General features: G+C 42.1%; 1 protein-coding gene across 1 annotated transcript in view; it reads left to right on the top strand.

Annotated features, from left to right (window-relative positions):
* RNF11 (ring finger protein 11) overlaps positions 1–22,247 on the top strand; it is a 37,652-nt gene that overhangs the window by 10,980 nt on the left and 4,425 nt on the right. The window contains exon 2 of the mRNA XM_048860215.2: positions 21,954–22,123. Within this exon, the coding sequence (XP_048716172.1) occupies positions 21,954–22,123 (170 nt within the window). The remainder of the gene's footprint in view (positions 1–21,953; positions 22,124–22,247) is intronic.

Raw genomic sequence — 22,247 nt, 5'->3', positions numbered from 1 at the left:
AAGAAGGGGTCACTTTGTAAAGAAATCATAGTGAGCTGTGTTGGTTTGTATAATATGACTTTCTCTCATTTCTCTGCAGTCAATATCCCAATAAGGAGTGGAGTACTTAAATTCCAGCTGTTTCAGCTGAAAAAAGATCTAACTCATGGAAGGGAGAAAATATTCTCCAGTTCAAGGCAAATAACATTTCATCCTTCTGAGTCATGTTCAGTTTCCTCCTTGTGGTCCAAATTCCTTAGTTTTATTCAGTAGGTGGCTATCTCATTTCAGCTCCCAGAACAAGCAAGACTACATGTTACAGATGGCCTAGATTTAGAGCTTCATGGGAAAGTACAATTTACCCTTGACACAATCTCTCATTAAGTCCCTCTTTATTGTGCTAAACTTGTTCATCTAGTCTAGTGTGAGCTGATAAGATGTGCATTAGATTTTAGTTATTTGTTTGTTTTTTACTTTTTCCTCCTTGTCTGTTATGTGTTTGTGTTTGTAGTTTTTGGCGTTGTCTGGCCACAATGAAAATACTGTTGCAGTTCTTGAAGTCTTAAAAGTTCCACTTCTATTGTCTTTCCAGCTCTGTATCTTCTTTTTATATAATATGAGAGAGAGAGGACACTATGGCTGTAATGAAAAATTCACTTTTCAATGTGATATGGACCCAGTGCATTCATACTTACAGGAATCTTGGCTATTGACTGTAACAGTGAGTCAGCTGTACCTGGTACCTCTAAGATCTTCTCTCTCCCCTCTTCTTGAGGCAGGTCACAGAAAACGTATGTAAAAATCACATCTTGCTGTTCATTCCTCTGAAAGCTCTGTAAATGGTGCTACAGTATTTTTACTGAAAGCCAAAGACAGGAGAAAGCATCTCACTTAGAAGTGGTGGTAGAAGATGATACCAAGAAGGTTGTGAGTGTTGCTAAGTTGGACTAATGTTTCTCTTCATAGTAAATCAAATAATTTTGGAAACTAGAGGGGGGGGAAGGAAGGGGAAAGACTATTTATCCCTCTGCCAATGCAGGAATCATTCTTTCTGATATATTCTTGAGGCGCTTGTCTAGTTCACTTTTGAATTACTCAGATGAGGGGGGTTCTACAGATTGCCCACATCTTCTAAGAAACTGTCCCCGACTAGTCACCCTAAACGTTCCCTGCCTTATCTATACTCGGGATTTACTCCAGTTAAAGCCTTCAGTGGCTAGTAATCATTGTAGCTATGCTAGTGCAGACTCCAGCAGTGAGTAGGGTACACCGCTGTAAGCTGCAGTTTGTATTGGCGCAGCTTACCTTAGTTTCAAACAGGGGTAAGCTCCACCAGTGCAAACAGTGGCTGTGCCTGACCATATAAGGGGTGAAATCCTGGCCCCACTGAAGTTAATGGCATAACCCACTGACTTCAGTGGGGCCAGGATTTCATCCTAAGGGTTTGCAATGGTTGCAAAGCAAATGTCCAGTGTAGACAAGGCCTCAGTTTCATCCCTTTTTTCCCCCTCCTACCGATGATCCTTCTGTAAAAGAGTAACATGATAGGATGTAAAACTATCCACATCAGATATCACCAGAGCAGCCTGGATCTTTACTAAACCACCTGACAGTTAAAAGTATTTTTTTCTGTTTGTAGATTTAGGAGGAGACTGCAGAGGCTTTCACAGCTTGTTCGTGATGTGCAGCAGACTGTGATATCCCATGGGCCATTGAGCATTACAGTAACATCATTCATTTGCATTGTGGGGTGCTGCTGTGTCTCTTTCCCTCACGCAAGACTGCCAGTTATAACTCTGTGGATTGTTTCCAAAGTCTGAATATGTTTGGCAAGCTTTCACAATACCATTAAGAATTTGATTACCTTTGTTTGTGTGTGCGGGGACTGCCTGAGATTTTTGCAGAAATTTTGAATGTAAACCTTTTTGTTCTCTGAAATGTTTTACTTCGCTGGAACTTCTGCTATTATATCATATTTTCAAAATTGTAAAGCATTTACTTTCAGTTAAACTGCACTGTGTTATACTCAGTGGTCCTTTGCTGTAGTTTAGTGTTTTTCAGTAGAGTCCACCAGTTTCCTCTGTTGAAGTCTATGTTGTTTAATGTGAGTTGCAGGATTGAATCCTATCTCTAAATCCAAAGTTCAGGGACTCCTTTCAAAAAGAAAATCTTGCTTCCATTTTAAGTGTTTGTATGTATAACAATAACTAGTTTACTGTGCAGCACCACATTTCTTACGTAGTTTTTAGCCCCATCTTATGAACCAATATTTTATTTCTTTATCCTTTGTTAATTCATAATTAGTGAGACTGAATTTTGGCCGGCAGCAAATACCCCTTTGTCTGTGGCCCCTTCAGATCTCATGAGCTAAGTATGGTCGGGCCTCATCAGTGCTTGGATTGGAGACCTACAAATAAAATCCAGATGCTGCAGGAAATTGTGTTATGGTGCCATGATGCTTCCTTGCTAATCGGTATTAAACTGAAAAAGTGCATGGTGTTGGGGCTGGGGCACTGCACAGCAAGAAGTGTTGTCTTCTGACTGAGACATAAAATTGTGGTCGTGATTACTCAATGTCATTGAAATTCCTTTGGTTCTTTTCACAAGATGTACAGGTCAAATTCCAACTTGAGTACAGTAATTATATGCTGCCCAACTGAAATTCTCCTGTACTTCAAATTAGAGCAGTTATTCTTCATGTCTCTCCTCCTTTTAGAAAAATTAAACAAAAAATTAAATGGCAGCTGCAGAATTACAGCTGTATTCCAGCAGAGACATTGTTGCATTTCAGTGTAAGATGGTAATATAAATATCTTCACACTTTAGCAAAATGTAAGTTGCTTCATTGGATACTAAAGGCCAGATCTTGGCCTGTGATGTAGCCCCTTTGTGCTTCTGGAGCAGCGTAGAGAGGTTTGTAAAGCTGAGGATTTTCTTAGTGTGGTAGAATCCCTAGCTGGCATAGAGCCAGCACAGCAAGCTTTATAATGATCCTCTCACACACACTCCCACCCCTACTTTGGGGACACTTTTGGCTGTACTGTGTTCTAACAGTCCCCACCAGAATAATGGTTACCCCCTTGGGATTGTTACAAGCCAGTATAAATCAGGCAACCCTAAAGTTAATTTTAGACTGGGGGCTGAAGAGACTCCTTTGGGAACAGGAGGAGCACGGAGGTGGTGCAGTCCTTGCACATATCCCCTCCCAACATTGGCTCCTGGGGGGAGTGTAGCTTGACTGGATCCGAAGATGATGGCATATATATATTAAATATATACAAATGCAAATATCATGCACTCATACTTTTTATATTAACGTACACCAGTCAATGAGACTATTTTTGCAGCATTTCTAGGACAGTGATAAGGTAGATTCTGTAGAATTAGTTTAAGACTTTGCTGAAACACTTTATCTTCTTTAGATTAATCATAATTATATTTATTACATGTATTTTAGTTTTACAGAATTTAGGAGGGTTTTTTGGTGATAGTGTTAAAATCATTGCTATAAGGAGAGTAACAGAAAATCTCAAAAGGAAAATATTTTTCATTTTTTCACGTGACAATATTGAGCCTGATTATGCTCCCATTTAAAACAGTATAAATTGGAAGTAACTAAAGTCAACTGAGTTACACTGTATAAAGTAGATGAGAATCAGGCCCTGTGTTTATAATGTTGTGTTAAAAGAAATACCACAGACTTAGAACATTTTAATTAGACAGACATAAATGTTTAAACAGCTTCCATAGTGGATGACTTGTCAAATAGTCTTGTTCAGTGAGGCTGAATGTACCCAGTTTGACCTGATAGTGCATCATTTGAATGTATGCGTGATAGAAATTTGTAGCCCGAAGACATACATTCTGGTAGTAGACCCTGGACAGTCTCTGTAGACGTAAAAGCTTTTTAACAAATGGAAGAAAATATCTTCTGGAAGCATTCTACTTGTGCTGTATGACCTGTCCCCAGTGAGTCTACCTCTGTGTGTTGTATCTGTCCTTACCTTAGTACAAGCCTCTCTCCTGTGTTAGAAGTGGTTTGACAGTTGAATGAAATCATTCTTGGATTTATGCCCTTGCAAGCTCAATGCAGAGTCACTGTTTGTGAGGATCTGATGAAGTGGGTTTTAGCCCACAAAAGCTTATGCCCAAATAAAATTGTTAGTCTCTAAGGTGCCACAAGGATTCCTCTTTTTTTTGCTGATACAGGCTAACATGGCTACCCCTCTGAAACCTGTTTGTGAGGACAAGCCTTATATGAATGAAATTACAAATACTGCTCGTGTGTACGTTGGAAGTATTGTAGTGAAGGGAGGAAGTATATAATGCTTCAGTATCTCTCAGTGTATATACTTTTTCTGCCTTGTTTACAGATCCAACACTGCCTCATTCTCAACATGTTCAACAGTAATAATCAAGACATGGAGCATCTCGTAGGGATTAATAAAGGCCAGCTGGGATGTACTGATGGCCTGAGTCTATGCCTCTGGCTGTTTACTCCAGCTAGTCACTAATCTGCAAAAAATGCCTTGTGTCAAGGTAATTAGTGCTATTATCAAATGACACTAAACAAAAAGCTTAATAGCATTTTTTCTTAAATTCTGTCTCTTGTGTATTCTGTGAAAAGCGATTTTGTGTGTGTGTGTGTGTGTGTGTGCATGTGCATATGAGAGAGAGAGAGAGGGAGAGAGTGGAATGCATCTTCACAATCTGACACTCTAGTTTGGATCTAGAAAGAAAACATACTGCAATGCCTGCCCTTCCCTAGCAGGCAGTGTTTCTGTGGTGCTGTTGAAGCTGGGATATTCCATGCTCCAGTATACATTCCCATCCAAAAAACAATTTCCAATTAAGGTTGGTGGACTCCATCGCCCTCCAAAGCAAACTGTATAAAGCAAGGAACTAGCAGTTACATCATTCAACACCTCATCTGTGCTCCAGTCATCACTTGGTTGTGAACAGGATCAATTGGCTAGGTAGAATCTAGCAAGGCTGCAGCACAGCCAGCAGGCCACACATGCAGCTGCAGCTGGCAAGAGGAGCAAATGTGTTTGGGCTGCCTATGGTGAGATGGGACAAAGAGAAATGCCTGTGGGTTGAGGAGGCACTGCAAACTTTGCACAGCAGTGCAGGCTTCTCACAGAGTCACAAATGAAAGGCGGTGATAGTACTTCAAACTTTTGATTAAAGAATCTGTTCTGACAAGTCACTTTGCTGCCACATAAAATTAAAGTGTTAAATAGACCCCCAAAAACCCTCTTAAAAATAAAATTAAAGGTAGCAGACCTTATGTCAGATATAAAGCCGCTGCCTCTTACACAGGTAATTCCTTAGCTATACTTCCTGAGCCCAATTTTCAGACCTGGACTTTTGACTTCTGTGAATCCAGTTTGTGTGTGAAAATTGGGTGTTAACATTTTTTCAGGTAATCAGAGCCTGATAGAAAAATTAGCCTTTTGTATCTGACAGTATCTTCAAGGTGGCAACTTTCTGTGTGAGTATTTGGTATTCAGGATCGTTTTATTAAAAAGTTAATAAGAATATTTTAAATTGAGCATTTTGGTGCTTCCTGATTAAATAACCTTAGTTATAACACTGATTCTTGAGTTGCTAAGGTCCTTTTTAAAAATTCCTAAATATAACTATGCTATCATGATCTCAAACATCCCCTTGGCTTCACCAAGAGTGCCAGTTTTGATCACATGCTTGACAACTTCACCCACAATCACTGTTTTATGCATAGAACACCCTCCCCCAAAAAACCAAATCTGTAAAATCACTGTTGTAGCTTCCTTCAAATCCCTCCTTAATACTCACTTCTACCAAGATGCTACAGAAAGCGGTAAGCTGATAATAGCTAGGAAGGTGGTGAGCTGAGACTACTGCTTTTGATCTGCCTGTTTGTTTCATTAATAACAAACAAACAAAACCCCCTCAACTCTCTCTTACCCACATTACATCTTGTCTTAAAGTACATTGTGAGCTCTTTGGGGCTGTGACAGAGTGTGATATGTCTGTATCCAACTGTGAACTCCATTTTGTGTTGTAACCTCAATTTTAGGACTGGAACTGGGAAGCTGCCAGGAACAGAAGTGCCAGAGACTCTGGGAGGGGCGGCCTTGAAACCAGCGGCTAAGTTATGAGTTAAGACAGGTTTTTTTTGGTTTGGGGTTTTTGGTTTTTTTTTTGCACTAACCTCTGTTAAGGATATAAACCACCTGCAAAATAGTGGGTGAGGCAGCACATGATTTGGAGCTGGGGAGAAACCTGTCCTGGTGCTATTGATACATTTTCAGCAGTGAAGTGGAGGACTCAGTAAATTCTTGAAAAGGGCAGGAATGCTAAGGGGGTTCATAGGGAGAAGGTGTGACAGAGTAGGGAGTATTAACCTAATAATGTTGCATGGGAGTTTTACTAGTTTACTGTCTTCCGCTAACATGGGGCATGCCTCCATTTCCCTAGGGTACTGCACCAATGCTAGATGGTGATGGGAAATAAGGGTGTGACTTCACTGAGCATGTAAACGATGGCAGCTGCCCTTCGTAACCTGACTCTAGGAGGGAGTTGGGGCCAGGTGACACGTTCTGCCTGGGAAACTGGACAAAACCTGGAGGAGGGGTCTGGGGTGTGGCAGGGTGAAGCAACAGGAAGGGGTTTCAGTTGGGAGCTTGCTGGGAAGACGGGGGAGGCCCAAAACCTGGGTCTGGGCCCCCCAGCCCACCAAGAGGGACCTGACTGAGGGGTCCTGTTTCCTGTACCTACAAGCTCTGTTTTAGACTGTGTTCCTGTCGTCTAATAAACCTTCTATTTTACTGGCTGGCTGAGAGTCACAGTGAATTGCAGGAAGTGAGGGGTGGAAGGCCCTGACTCCCCCTCTATCTAGGTTTCCCTTTCTCCTTCTGTCACAGAGTGTAGGGAAGAGAGATTGTGGAAGAGTCCAGAAACAGAAGAAAGTATGAGTGATTTGGGAGAGGGAGAATAGTTTAAAAAAAAAAATTCTCAGGAGAAAGATGAGTGAAATCGTGGCTCCATTGAAGTTAATGGCAAAACTCCTACCTATGCAACAATGGAGGATGCTAACTCAAAGATATTTCTGCGTTATTCCTTGAAGTTTCTCTTATAAGTCATAGACATTGAGGTCAGAAGGGACCATTATCATCATCTAGTCTGACCTCCTGCACAATGCAAGCCACAGAATCTCACCCACCCACCCACCCACTCCTGCGATAAACCTCTCACCTATGTGTGAGCTGTTGAAGTCATCATATCATGGTTTAAAGACTTCAAGAAAGCCATGTTAATTATGATACTTAGTAAAGGGAAAATCAAGGTTAGAAATGCTTTATGCTGTGATGTTTTTGTCCTTCAGCATTGCCAGACTTCCCAAAGGGACCTTGAATTGAGGAAGAGTAAACTGTAATACTGTGCAGTTAAATGGCCTTTGGGTAACACTAGAGATGCAGTGATATCAGAACAACCCCTCAGTCATAGGCGGCAACTCAATGGTGCTCTAGGGCTGGGGCACCCACAGAAAAAATAGTGGGTGCTCAGCACGCACTGGCAGCCCTATGGATGAGCACCTCCCCCTCACCAGTGGGCCCTGCCAGTCAGCTCCTCCCCCTCCCTCCCAACGCCTCCTGCCCACCAAGATCAGCTGTTCAGCAGCGTGCAGGAAGTGCTGGGGGGGTGGGGGAGGAGCGAGTGCAGGAAGAGGCAGGGGAAGAGGGCGGAACTGGGTGGGGCAGAGATGGGGCAGGAAGAGGCGGGGGGGGCGGAGTAGGGTTGGCACACCCCCCAGGAACACAGGAAGTCAGCACCTATGCCCCTAGTAGTATATTGTAGCAGGGTTGCCACTTACTGAGCACCCCCTTTTGGCCAGAGGTCACTTTGAAGGGACCCTGCCGCTGTTAGCCCCCTCTTGCAGGCCCTTTAAGAAGCAACCCCCCCACCCCACACACACTCTCTTTCTCTTGTGGGAAGCAGCACCCCGCACCCAGGGCCGGTTACATAACAAATGTTTCAAAATCATCTGGGTCCCAAAATTAAAGTCCATAACTGTAACACAGAAAGTCATACTCAGCCCTAGTTCTTCCACCCCACTCAAAGCCACCAGTCCCAACCCTTTCTAGCTGAGCTCTAGCCATGGCTTCCTTCTCTTATCAGCCACCCCCTACAGCTTCCTGCTGCTCTTTATAAGGAATCCCCTGATCCAGTCCAGGTGTGCCTCCTTCGTAATCAGGGTTGAGTGGCCCCAGACCCTCCAACCTTTAAGGGGCAAGCCACCGTGTTACATACATACTACATCTATTTTTAAGTATTAGTGTTCTGAAAGCTACGTTCTGAAATCAAACGAAAACTGACAACTAAAAAAAAAAGTCTGTCAAACCATAAGTTATGTGCAATTAGTTTTGATAGGAATTCTTGTTTCCCTAACACAAGGGGTTGTACATTCTTGAGATATGCAAAGAATCATAGTTGTATTTTATTCCTCTACTTAATACCATTTTATAAAGTGGTGTTAGGTTACATATTTTGTGGAGTGGTGTGGTTATCTGTTTGAAGAAGTATCATAGTCCTGCCATGTATGTGTGTTGGGAGAGAATTACATGTTTGGAATCCTCTTCATAGCTTTCATCCAGTCCATTTCTTAGTATCAAACAGGCCTTTTGTAGATTTGAAGACCCAATAAGTCAGGAATCAGGAATCATTTTAACTAACAAGATGTGAGTTTAATGCTTTCTTTATATATTACCGCCTGTATTACTGTTAAATAAATTGTGTCTACTAGACAAAGCTACTATTACTGATTCTAACTTGTACAATAACTCCCTTTGACTGATCTGGTTGTCTGTCCTAGGTCTCTTTACAAATTAAAAACAAAAGGTTTCTTTGTTTTTGAAACTAAAGCATAATTCTTCAGGTGTGCTAAAAATTACTTGCATTTTGGATGGATATTTGGAAATGAAACATAATGAGGGGTTAATACAAAATTATGGGTAATAAGTTCATTAAATTGTGTTTTATTACCTGGTATTGAGCTATATTTGTGAACTGCTCTTTTTTTCTGTATAATAAGTAAAGTCTATTATAAAATTGGCAGATATCTCATAACGTTTCTAAAAGGTTATTAAAGTAACCTACAATACTATAATTCACACAGTAATGGTATGTGGTGTTAAAATAATACAACTTGGGGGAGGATAAGTAAATTATCTCAGAATAAATCTTAACATAATAAAGTCTTTTCAAGCTTTTCCAGTATAAGCAGAATAACATTTACAAAAACAGCCCCTACATCTCCACCACTATGCCAAGTAAATTTAATAACCTGATGAAGCAAGAAGAACAGAAGACTCTATGAAGCAGTAACTGGACTATTACAGTTGCTTCTGGACCACACATTATAATGAAGATACTGACAAATTGGAGGGAGTTCGAAATAGAGCAGAAAAAAATCATGGCGATAAGAGGGATAGATTTGTGAGGAAAGATCTGGACCAGGGGTGGCCAACCTGTGGCTCTTGAGCCACATGTGGCTCTTTAGAAGTTAATATGCGGCTCCTTGTCTAGGCACCGACTCTGGGGCTGGAGCTACAGGCACCAACTTTCCAATGTGCTGGGGGATGCTCACTGCTCCACCCCTGGCTCTGCCCCCACTCCATCCCTTCCTGCCCCCTCCCGTGAGCCTCCTATGCCCTTGCTCCTCCCTCTTCCCCTCAGAGCCTCCTGCATGCCTTGAAACAGCTGATTGGGAAGTGCGGGGAGGGATGGGGAGGCGCTGATCGGTGGGGCTGCCAGTGGGTGGGAGGAGCTGGGAGTGGAGGGGAGAATGTAAACAAGGAACTAGAAGAATTGTTTAGTGTAGTACACTGAAATAGAACTAAGAGTATGTCTAAACTTGAAATTGTAGTAGTATTTGAGCATGTTAACTAACAATTGTATATCACAGCATAAGGACACTACACAAATATTCAGGTTAAACATGACAAGGAACTAACGTTTGTATCCTTCGCACACTAGAATTTACAATTGTGGTAGTTAACTGGTGTTAAAACGTAACTCAACATTCCAGTGTGAGTATGACATATCCTAGGAGTTATGGCATTTTTTGAAAAATAGGGAAATTTAAGACTGTGTATTGGGAGGGAAATGTTGACAGTCAGATACATATGGCTGTGGAACAGCCTCCCATGGGGAGTTGTGAAAACTCTGTTGTCTGGGACTTTTAAACCTAGACTGCTAGAAAATGACTGTAGGGAAGAGTCCTGCATGGGTAGGGAAATTAATTGGATGATCTAACAGGTCTTGTACCATCTCTGACTTTGACTTTGCTCAATATTCTCCTGCCTGCTGGTGAAGTCAGTCACATGGACACTCAACATCTTGTTTATTTAAAAATAGTTTAGTTTTTATCCCCCTTTTCTTGCCCAATCCTTTCCTTCCTGTAGGTGTATAAAATAGTGAGTCAGCAATGTTCATGAGTAAGAGGATAGAAATTAGGAAAGGTCCTTATAGTCTATGAATGTATTTTAAAAGTTTCAGTGTAGCATTGGTTTATAGAACAAGAAACAATATTTCTCTAAAAGAATGTGGAATCCATGGCTAGATACAGAGGTAAAAAACAGACTAGTTCTTTCATTGTACTACTCCTGGGGGAATTCTGCACCACTGCACATGCGCAGAATTTATGTCCCCCACAGATTTCTTTGCTTCCCTGAAGAAAAATTACTTTCTGGTGGGGCAGCAAAGGGAAGCCACAAGAGCAGTCATGCGACCCTCCCCAGCAGTATGTTTTGAGTGCCCAGGGCAGCCAGCAGAGAGGTAAATCACTGTGAGGCAGGGGGCAGGACTGGGGAAGACCTGGCTGGTGGCTCTTACCCTGTGCTGGGCTCAGCTGCTAGTCCGGGCTGGCCTAGGGCAGACAGGACTTCCTCTTACCCTGCATGGCATCTGGGGCCATGTCAGACCCACCCCCAGATTTCTCCCCCAGCTGTAGGAAGCTCTGCAAAACTTCCCCCCACCCCCTTGCTTCCCGCACCCATCACTCCTGAGCTGCAGGGGGAGGGATCTCTGTACAGGGAACTGCTACCGCATTCACCCAACCCCTGTGCATCCAGACCCCCTCATACCCAGACCCTCCCGCCAAACCACACCCCCTCGCACCCAGAAGCTCCCCCCTCAACAAGCCCCACACCCACGCACCTGAACCACCCTGATGACCTACCCGCAACTGGATCCCCACCCTACCGAGCCCCAACCAGCTGGACCTGGATCCCCACTCCACTGAGCCCCACTCCTCCAGCATCTGGACCCCACACTGAGCTCCTCACTCCCAGACCCCCCTGCCAAGCTCTATCCCCCGCACACCCAGACCCACCCCTGCTGAGCCCCAACCACTTTCACCTGGACCCCCTCCCGCAGAGTCCCGTTACCGTTGCACCCAAATTGCTCCACACAGAACCCTCTCAACCCACACCTGGACCCCCCACACTAAGTCCCTCAACACTTGGATCCTGCTTTGCTGAGTCTGCCTGCTCACACCTGGTGCACCTGGCATGGAGGGGCAGGGCCCTGGGGTGTTTCTGGGGTAGGCCAGTCCTTGCACTGTCAAGGCTGGGTGCAGCCTCACTGCTGAGTCCGTGTCCCGGGGGGAAGAGCTGCATAGTTATCTCCCACCTCTGTGCAACCAGTGGCCTCTGCTCCCCAATACCATGCTAGAGCTTCCACATTTATTTGACAAATAAAATTTGCAGAATCTTAAAATATTGTGCACATAATTTTTAGGCGCAGAATGCCCTCAGGAGTAATTGTACTCACTATGGGCTAGATTGTACTAACAGCATTTAGCCTGCAATTAGGTGGCACATGGAACATTATGCTTCAGAGAGACAGTCTGCCAGAGCTTCCTGGTGTACGGAGCAGCACACAAACTGCTAGCACCCCTTGAAGGGCTGCATCCTGCAATCTCTGACACCCGTTCAGTGGGCTGTGATAGATAATAGTTTTGTGTTTTAATGTGCTGCTGCAAGGCGTTCATATACTACAGTGATGAGTGCAGTATAAGAACCTAGAGAATAGACTCAAAGTTCTAGTTCAGATGTGGGAAAACTGCGGGCCACATCTGGCCCATGGGACCGTCCTGCCCGGCCCTTGAGCTCCCAGCCGGGCAGGACGGTGCGGCCTCTAGTCCTGCTGCTCTGAGCGGCATGGTAAGGGGGAGGGGTTGGATAAGGGGCAGCGGGTCCTGGGGGGCAGTCAAGGGACAGGGGGGGGTTGGATGGGGAGGAGTTTCTGGGGGTGGGTGCTGTCGGGACAGGGAGCAGGGGGCAGTTGGATGGGGCGGAGGTTCTGGGGGGGCTGTCAGGGGACAGGGGTGTGGATAGCAGTCGGGGGACAGGGATCGGGGGGGTTGGATAGGGGGTGGGGTCCTGGGCAGGGGATCCCAGGTGGGGGCTGTCAGGGGACAAGGAGAATGGGGGGTTGGATGGGTTGGGAGTTCTGAGGGGAGCAGTCAGGGGGCAGGAAGTGGGAGGGGGTGGATAGGAGGTATGGGCCAGGCTGTTTGGGGGGCACAGCCTTCCCTACCCGGCTCTCTAGTTTCACAACCCCGATGTGGCCCTCGGGCCAAAAAGTTTCCCCACCCCTGCTCTAGTTTCTCTAATTCCTTGCTTGCTTCGGCATCGATCAGTAGCAACTCTGTTCCCCTAAAAGCGTTGTGATTTTTATCATCACTTATATGGGCTGCCAAAGGTGATAGAAGGCGTCTTGCTCTTTTCTCTCTTTGCCCCCATTGTGTGCCAGCATATCCTGTTGTTTGTAAAATCAAAATCCTGCTGAGTGTGGCAGGAATTTCTGACACTCATTTCAGTTTTTAAAAAAGACATTTGGCAGAGCTAAAAATTTCGGCTCACCTAGAATCTGTGCTTTTGATTAAAGTTAATGGAAATGCTGAATGGCTGGAAGCTTCACAGCTCTTGTGATAGTCTCATTAATTCAGCCAGAGATCACATGGTTCTTTGCCTCACTAAAGGAAATCTGCTACCAATATCTCTTGAAAATATATTTCTTATCTAGACCATATCAGAGAAAATTTGAGGATGAGTAGTGCACCTATTTTGCGATGTTAATCTAGAGATCTGTGCTTATAAGAAACCTAGGGCATGGCTACACTTGCAGAGGTAGAGCGCTTTGAGTTAAACCAGCCTTCAGAGAGCGCAGCAGGGAAAGCGCTGCAGTCTGTCGACACTGACAGCTTCAAGTGCACTGTCATGGCCACATTTGCTGCGGCATTGGGAGCGGTGCATTGTGGGCAGCTATCCCGGCATGCAAGTGACTGCAACGTGCTTTTCAAATGGGGAGGGGGGCTGGAGTGTGACAGGGAGTGTGTTGTGTGTCTGTGGGGGCAGGAAGAGAGTTGGTTTTTGGGGGGCTGAGAGCATGTCAGCATGCGGTCTTGTAAGTTCAGACAGCAGCAGACTCCCTTTCCCCCCCTCGCTTCTCTCTCTCTCACACACAGCATTCCACACTAATGGTTGCTTTGTCTCAGAGCAGATAAGCAGTTGGCTGTCAGAAATGGAGGTTTCAAAGGGCATAGCCGCATTCCTGCAGCGATTCCAAACAATGACAAGAGTGGCCGCTTGACTTAAGGGGATTATGGGACGTTTCTGGAGGCTGATCAGAGCGCAGTAAGGCAACACCTTGTTCACACTGGCGCCGTGGCGCTCCAGCGGGGGCACAGCAAACGTTATTCCACTCGCCGAGGTGGAGTACCAGCAGCGCTGTAGCCGCGGAGTCAGAGCGCTCTAAGTGCCTTGCCAGTGTGGACGGGTAGTGAGCTAGTGCGCCCGGGGCTCCTTTATTGCGCTGTAACTCGCAAGTGTAGCCAAGCCCGTAGTATTCTTAACTTCTCATTCTCCTGTATTGTTCTTCTTTTCCCTGACTCTTCACTCCACTCTCCCTGCATTTCCCAGTGGTAAAATGGAGGGGAAGAACAAACCTTTTTATTTCCTTTATTTCCACATTTGAGTCTATGCTTTGGCTGATGACGCAGCTATGTAATAAGAAACTCAAAGAACTGCTTTATGGCCATTTCAGCTCTTTAATAAAAATATAACTTTACTTCTACAACATCATGTGTTTAAATGCTATTAAAAGAATTGGTGCTCTTCCAATTGACTGTTCTGGTATCTAAATTGTCGACAGAAAGTATTTGGCCCAAAATTTTGATGTTTATATTTTTAAAGCTTACACAAATAAATGTTTCCATTATTTATGTTTAAATCCCACATAGTTGTTTTTAAACAAATAAACATTCCCCTGTGGTGTTTGCAATCCAAACACCGCAACAGTGTGAACCAGAAAGTGAAACTGATTTTTACCGACTTTCATTGTCCAAGTTAAAAAATGGAAAAAGTAACTAACAAACGGCAGATGTGATAACAATATAGATTTTTTCATAATTTTAGTTGTAATAATTTTAAGAAGACATTAACAACAAATTAAGTGTTCCTTTAAATATCCATGTGGTATGTTTACTCCTCATATAATATTTCCTTTTAAAAAAAAAGAATAATGTAAAGTTATACCAATATATTTCTTAAGAGCTAAATAGATGTATGTATAGATTGTGAATTAGTACTTCACCTTTTGTAGAGAGCAGGAAGGTCAAAGGGAAAATTGTGCAGGTTGGTGCGATTCTAAAGAATTATATATTTATACATCTTGGTATAACGTATTGCTGTTGTGTGGAATAAAATAATCTTAAAATAATCTTTATCCGGGATTAAGAGTTTCTGATTTACCAGTGACCTGTTTTCAGAGTATTACAAAATCATTATGTATGCAAGTACAAGATGAAAATGCTGTACAATGTGAGGTTAGAGAAAAGCAGTTTTACAGCAGCATAAGCAATGACTGTCGAGGAGTTGTACCTACCTTGCCAGATAAATGACTATAGTGTTTTAAGGAGAAATCTGCAGAATAGAACTCACACCTAATGAAAGCACCTTATTGTGGCAGAATATGCTTAAAAAGTAGCATGAGACCCACACACAGAAGAACGTTGCTAGGGTTCTCTACCCCTTCCCTCCCCCCCCCCCCCCCCCGCTTGTTTCTTACATTAGGATTCTAAAGTTCTGACATCCTCCTTTTTGTTGGAGGACTCAAGAAAGATTTTTTTTAAGACTTGGATGGTGACATCACAGGAGGATGAAACCCAAGCTGCCTCTCTCCCAAGGTCTCCTGAGAGTAGCCAGGGAAATTGACTCTGAATCAGGACTGAATAATTATGGAGACTGAATTCTTCTTCTCTCTCAAGACGCCCTTCTAGCTAAGGGCTGAAGTGCATTGGCAGGTCAGTATAGGGAGACATGTTGCCACTATCTGAGCTATCCCTTTTGTGGATAAGTGGAAGATGCCCATTTGCAGGGCTGTCCATCAGGGATCATTCACCAGCCCTAAATTCACATGAAAAAGTAATAAATTAATTAAAATAAGTCATATTAGAGGAATACTAGTATGGTCATTTGTTTGGATTTTTAGCTTTTTACATAAAAATAAAATCAACATGAAATTTCATCGTAGTTTGAGGTGTTTGACAACTTAATCAAGGGATAAATAAACCAGACGAAATTTCCCTATGCTGGTTATAAATTTAGTGGTTCATAACTTGTCTTCAAAAACATTTTCCATGGGGGATGATGGAAAGAGGGACAGAAAAGCTTTATGCTTCCATTTTAGCTATATTACAGTTATTGGGATTATATTATCTCTTTTACTTATATGCATGTCAAAGGGCCTTTAGCTATAAACATAATTTGATTAAGGGCTGTAATCCTGCAAACCACTACTCCTTTGAACGATCTGCCTTGAAGTTAATGGGACTACGTGCATGAGAGAGGATTGAGAATTCGAGCTCTAAGGTCTGATCCTGCAAAGGCTTACACACATGCTTAACTTTACTGTGGTGACTAGTCCCATTGAAATCAGTGGAACTGCTCATGGCAGTAAAAATAAACACACACATAAACCCTGATCCTGCAAAGATTTAACTTTGTCCATCTAGGCTACGAGAGATCATTATTTTATGAGGTTAACATCCCAAAATGTTGTTAAATTTTAGGGAATGGGAGTTCCACGTTAAACTTTGGTTACATTTGGAATATGTATTTGGAATACATATTAATTTTAAAAATAGCTATAGGATTGCAAAAATATTGCTGGGGAAGTAATGCTCATTTTGTTTTCTGTATTCCTAAATCTAGGAAGTAAAGTAGTGTTTTCCAGTTTGTTGTTTTAATTGAAATGTTAGATCTGCCTCCACTGTGTGTACAAACACTTCCTGGTCTTTTGTTTTAAATATATCAGTATATAAACATGAAAATCCCCCATGCCCCATATTCATATAATATTTAAATTTTGCTTCTTCAGCTAACATTTAACCCCCTCTTCTGCCCATAGAACAAAATAAATCCTTGTTCTAAAGGACTTGGCTAAAGAAGTCATTGAATTCTCACATTCAGTGAATACTTTCAGAATTTTTAAAAAATATTACTCACAAATATAAGTACCACAAACCACTTCACATAGTATTCTGCCCTATGCTTATGCATGTTGTTGTTTTTACTAAAATGTTTACATAATGGTTGGGTTTAATGGTCCATCTTTGAATAGTAATTTGAGGGGAGATTAACAGTGCCTTCAGGCACTTTCCATCATGCATATTGTAGTGTTACATATTTTTACTTCCAGTAATACTGATTTATGCGACCTTGTCAGTGTCCCTCTTTTTTAATCACTAGTATGATGGATTAACAGTAAAAGACCGCACCATTTTTTGTCTCAGGCTACTCATCTGAGAAGAGATTCTTGTCTAGCATGTTAGATTGTAGATGCTCACAGCTGGCAACTGCAAATTCTTGACTTAATTGGTTATGTCAGACATGTAAGTGTAGTACAAAGAAGACCTGACACAGGAAGCAAAAAAGATAATTTTTTTCCAGATCAGGGTATAGTTATGGACAGCTTCTGAATGTTATGGGGGGGATGTCTTTGATCATTTCTGTTTTCCTCTTCTACCGGGGAGGAGACATAATTGGGAGGTAGGGGATTGGAATAATAAACAAACAAGATATCGATGGTCATGGCAGCACTTTACTGTGTACTGAAGACTAAAATAATTGAGAGATGTTTCCTTTTGCTATATTTTTGGGTGTTTAAAAATGTAGCTACTAACTGTGTTTATATTGTTAACATCTAACACTTAATAAAAGCAATCTTCAACTGGTTACCATGAGTAATTTCTCATTTTGGAGCCACCCTGCTTTTATCACGTAACAGAATCTTATTTAATGAACCACAGCTTTCCTTTAGATCCTATTTATATTCAGATCAATTTATAACCTTATAATTCATAAGGCCATGTGATGGGCTATCATCTGAATCTTCCTAAGTATACTTTAAAAGATGCCTCACTGGGGTTTGTTGTTGTTGTGTTGTCTCTTACTCACATGAATAAGCATCATATAATACCTCTGATAATCATGTGATTCGTTGCTAAGCAGTGTATGTATTTTGCTGTGGACAGGGAAATAATAGGATATGTTCCCCTTTTCACACTCACCTATTTCATATTGATGCTCATGTGAAAATGCAGTAAAACATTTTAAGCCAAAAGAATCTGCCTGTTTCCAGAACATGTAACACTACTAAATACCAATAACTACTTGAAATACAAAGTAGACTTTTTTTTAAAATGAGGCTAAATCTTTGTCCATCTGCCTAACTCGAGTAAATGTCCGTAGCGTAGTGGGGTGGCTGCCCTATCACTCCCTTTTCTGCTCAAACATGGAACAGCAAGTGCTCCCTGTCTAGTTTCCTCCTCACTGGTAGTTCCACAGGTCACGATGTTGTCACCCTGCTTCAGTGAGAGAGAGAGAGAGACTTGCTAGTGCTAAACTGTGTGTCAGCTCCCTGAAGACTCTGTCAGTTAGCCACCCAAACAAACTCCTCAGGACTCTGCCAGCTCTTACTTTTGCCTTGCAGCTTAACGCTTTGTGTACCCAATTCCCAAACTCCCCGAAGCATCCACCTGTAGCGTCTATCTCCTGATACTGGACACTCACAGTAATTATCAGGTAAGGTGTCCCCAAAGAGAGAGTGTACACACAGCTGGAAGTTTGCAATTCAGGATCAGATCCTTTATAGCAACACAACACTGTAATCTATTTATGGTGAAAACAAATATAAGTTCATTAGCAAAGCACAGAGAATCACAGATTCAAGTGAGTATTGAGTCAGAATAAAGGAAACAAATGATTACAAATAAAAACAAAAGTATAACATGCTTTCTAGAGTCTAAAACTTAACATACTATAACCCTTGCCTGAAGCATGTTCTTACCCTCAAAGTCTTTCTGCAGAGCTTGCTGGTTTTTCAGTCAGTCCAGGATCCATCTTAAAAACTTGTTAAACCTTCATAAACAAAGGGTGATGATAAGCAGCGGTGTGTCAAGTAGTGGGGAAGTGTTTGGCTTCAGCCTGTGGATCTCTGCTAACCTATTTAGCACTTTCTTTAATAACCTGGAAGAAAATCACAGGTGGTGGTAAATTTGTGGGGAGGGTTTGAGTACAGCAGTCCAGAGGACAGAGAAATCCTACAAAGGGACTCAGAGAGATAAGGAGCATAGGCAACAAATAATTACAGAAGATCCAGTTTGGAAAAATGCTGACTTTCTCCCCAGTTGTATGAGTCTGGAACACCCATAACTCAGTGAGAGGAAGAAACTTTGGAGGTATTTAGATATTTAGTAGAGGCCTGAAGATGATGATAAAGAACAAATCAGAGATGAGTTACAATGTGATATGGCTGTAAAAGTTGCATTTAGGGGCTGGATACACAAAGACATGTCGCAGAGCAGGGAGGTTGACTTGTCTGGGTGTATGTATCACTCTCGGGATGCGGCTCTGGTGTGACCACACCTGGGGATCATTGAGGCACTGCTCTCCCAGAAAGCATAAACCTAGATACATATAGCTTGGCTTCAGAGTTGGACATAAATTTACAGATATTCAAAGGGTGAATATTTTTCTCCTGGAGGGAGAGAAATTATTTAGTGTCATAAGAAGGAATAACTCAATAGTGATGGGATCATATTAAGAAAAGCATCCTGACAGTGAAATTTGTTTGGCTGTGGAATAGTCTCCCAATGGAAAGATCATTTGCGTGGGATACTTAAAACTAGGCTGGACAAAAATGCTAGGATGTGTATTGTAGGAAACAAGCATATATTGACAGGAGATGGCCTGCTGGGTCCTTTCTGTGTCTGCCTTCTGAGATTCTTGCCCATTAGTGCATTCATGTATTCGCAGATGCAACACCTTGCTCAGATCATAGGCTCTCTGTGTTGAGAGAAGAATCTAACAGGCTGTGTGCATTCAGCTGAAACTATAGCCTTCTGTATGAGGTTGCCAGGAGTTTTATTGAGTCCTAAAGGTTGATTGGCATATTGCATAAATATTCTTAACTATTTTGGTAACCTTGACCCAGACTGGCAGAAACCTGGGGGACAAGGAGGGACTGAGGAGGGCAATGTTGTATTGTTCTACTCTCTCTCCTCCCTCTGTAACTCCTACGTCAATGTTGAATGGACTCCATGGTGTGGAAATCCCAGCAGTTGGCATGGGATTTCTTGGTACTGTGACTTCCACAGGAGTGTGATGTCAGGGAGCTGGAGGGGCTGAGGGAACCTGTGATGGACTGAATGGGCACAAGGCTGTCATAGGAGTGTACCTGGTGAGCTAGTGGCTCCATAAAGAGCCTCAGATTTTGGGAGCTCAACCTGCTGGTTATTCTGTGAGATGTAAAGCCTGATCCCTCCGCAACTGGTGATGTTTAAGTGGAAACTCCATGATGGGGACCTTGCAGAGTCTGAGATTTCCTACTTCTGATTTTCCTGTGTGGGGGCTGACATAGTCTCATATTATATGATTTAATATGAAGCAATTTCCTCTCAACATGAACTATAAGAAAAAGAGATGATTAATGATGCCGTGCCTCTGACATAGAAATATGTAGTTTCACACCGTTTTTCTGATGAGTAGATTTTTTTTCCCCCTGCAGTTAGGAGACATTGTTAAATGGCTTTAATGCAAGTAATATATTGCCATAAGTCTACTGTTAATTAGGTCATGTATCAAATATTGTCCCAACAAACACTATTGTAAATGGTGGCTTCAGTTTTCCAAAATTCTGTTTTAAATATAAGGAATATAGATACAAGATTTAAACAATGATTTAAGTATCTGAAATAAAGTTAAGCAACAATGAAAAGGGTCTGTTTGTGAGAACATGAAGAAGAAGTGTGTCACAGTTCAGGGTGACTGCATTTGTATTACCCTCCTGTGGTCCACCAAGGGCATCCTCTTAACAAAGTTTCTGGATCCTCAGCTGTCACCTCTCTTGGGCAGCGACCCACATCTCTCTCCCTCCTGACCAGCGGTTTTCCAGGCTGCACAATTCCCTGCCTATACTGTGATATTCCCAGAAAACCAGACTGCCTAAACAGGCCAACGTCTGCACTTTACTTTCTCTGTGAAGGCTATGAACAGCTTAATTTCACTCAGTTACAAGTTACAATACAGTTTTTTATAAGCAAGCAATTTATTTTTAAGGTGAAAGGATTACCGATAACACACATTAAAAACAATAAAAGACCGTACACATATGCTAATAAACTTATTAGATGCCATCCATTAGCTTTAGGAGGCCATAGTAGGTCAAATCCTTCCAAACGTTCTGCAACGATTGGGGGTCCCCTTTGGACAGAAGGTCCTGTCCATTTGCCGGATTACAAAGAAGGCCCTGTGTCAGCTTAAATGTAGGCTATTTATTTATAGGTTTTTTTCTTTGTTGGTTTCTGGAGAATTTAATTTGAACTAGTATATGTGAGCCTCCACAAAAGGTGGCACCTCTCTTAGGGGATTGCAACCTGGCTGATTTGCCTCAGTTACCACCCACTGTTTTTAATTCCTGGAGGAGCTGTGGTAGCCCTCTCTTATGGAGTAGATCACAATTATACATAAACCATTCATTTTAAACACTGGACTCCAAAGATACTGCATGGTGTGCAATATGTATTACATTCCCCCCCCCCCCCCCAAGGTTAGATACAATCCTGGCCACAATAATACATAAACTTGATATAATAAGGTCATTTAAGGATATTGCAGGAAATTGCCATATCTGTCACAGAGAGATTTAAAATATTTTCTTTTGTGTGGGAAGTTCAAATTTAAAATATACGTCGCTTCAAGTCCAACTTTAGAGAATTCATATATATATCTATATATATATATCTATATCTCTTTATGAATATATATAGATAGATATATAAATGATTGGGCGTTCAGATGTTTAATTGGACTATTATGTCCACATTAGTATATTTAAAGTTGTTAAGAAATAAATGTACAGGTCTAAATTATTGTTTAGGTGGTACATGATTTTGTAATTACAGAGCCAATTAAAGATCCTTCTGTAAAATCATGACACTATAAATTGGGCCTGTCAGCACAAATGATTCTCCATAAGCGTACAGAATGAGACTGCCTCAACTTAGTTAGGCAGACCATCTAACAATTAGTTAAATCCATGTAAACTTGATTTGCCTATTTTCATGTGGAGTTTGTGCATCTATTTAACTAATCTATGAATAACTTCTGGAGACAAAACGAAATAGTCTGGTAGCGAACTGCCAAAAATAGATCCTTACCAGTTTTCCTGAGAAGCTGGCATCACTCTTTATCCTATCCTCCATATTCTGTTTAAGCCAAACATGTGTGGGTGTAGCAGAGGGAGCTTCATGCCAATATTCTTCAATGAGTAAGAAAGGGAACAGCGTAAATAGTACATTTAGTATATTCCAAAATCCACGGATGCAAAGCAAACTTTGTTTTTTGTTTTAAATCTACTTTTAGGAACAGGTTCCCGTTCCTGTTTATCACCCAACTCCTAGCCAGACTCGGCTAGCAACACAGCTGACAGAAGAGGAACAAATTAGAATAGCGCAAAGGATAGGCCTTATACAGCACCTGCCTAAAGGAGTCTACGATCCTGGACGAGATGGCTCTGAGAAGAAGATTAGAGAGTAAGTTACACAAATTAGTAGTTTTAAGGTGGTGGTGGTGGTTTATTTTTTGGTTTGTTTGTTTGTTTGTTACTTTTTTTAAAATTACATTTCTGCAGGAAAGTGGATCTTGGGAGGAGACAAC

The sequence above is a fragment of the Caretta caretta genome, chromosome 8 (genome assembly GCF_965140235.1).
Source record: "Caretta caretta isolate rCarCar2 chromosome 8, rCarCar1.hap1, whole genome shotgun sequence".
Lineage (NCBI taxonomy): Eukaryota > Metazoa > Chordata > Testudines > Cheloniidae > Caretta > Caretta caretta.
This window is presented reverse-complemented; position numbering and strand designations above follow the sequence as displayed.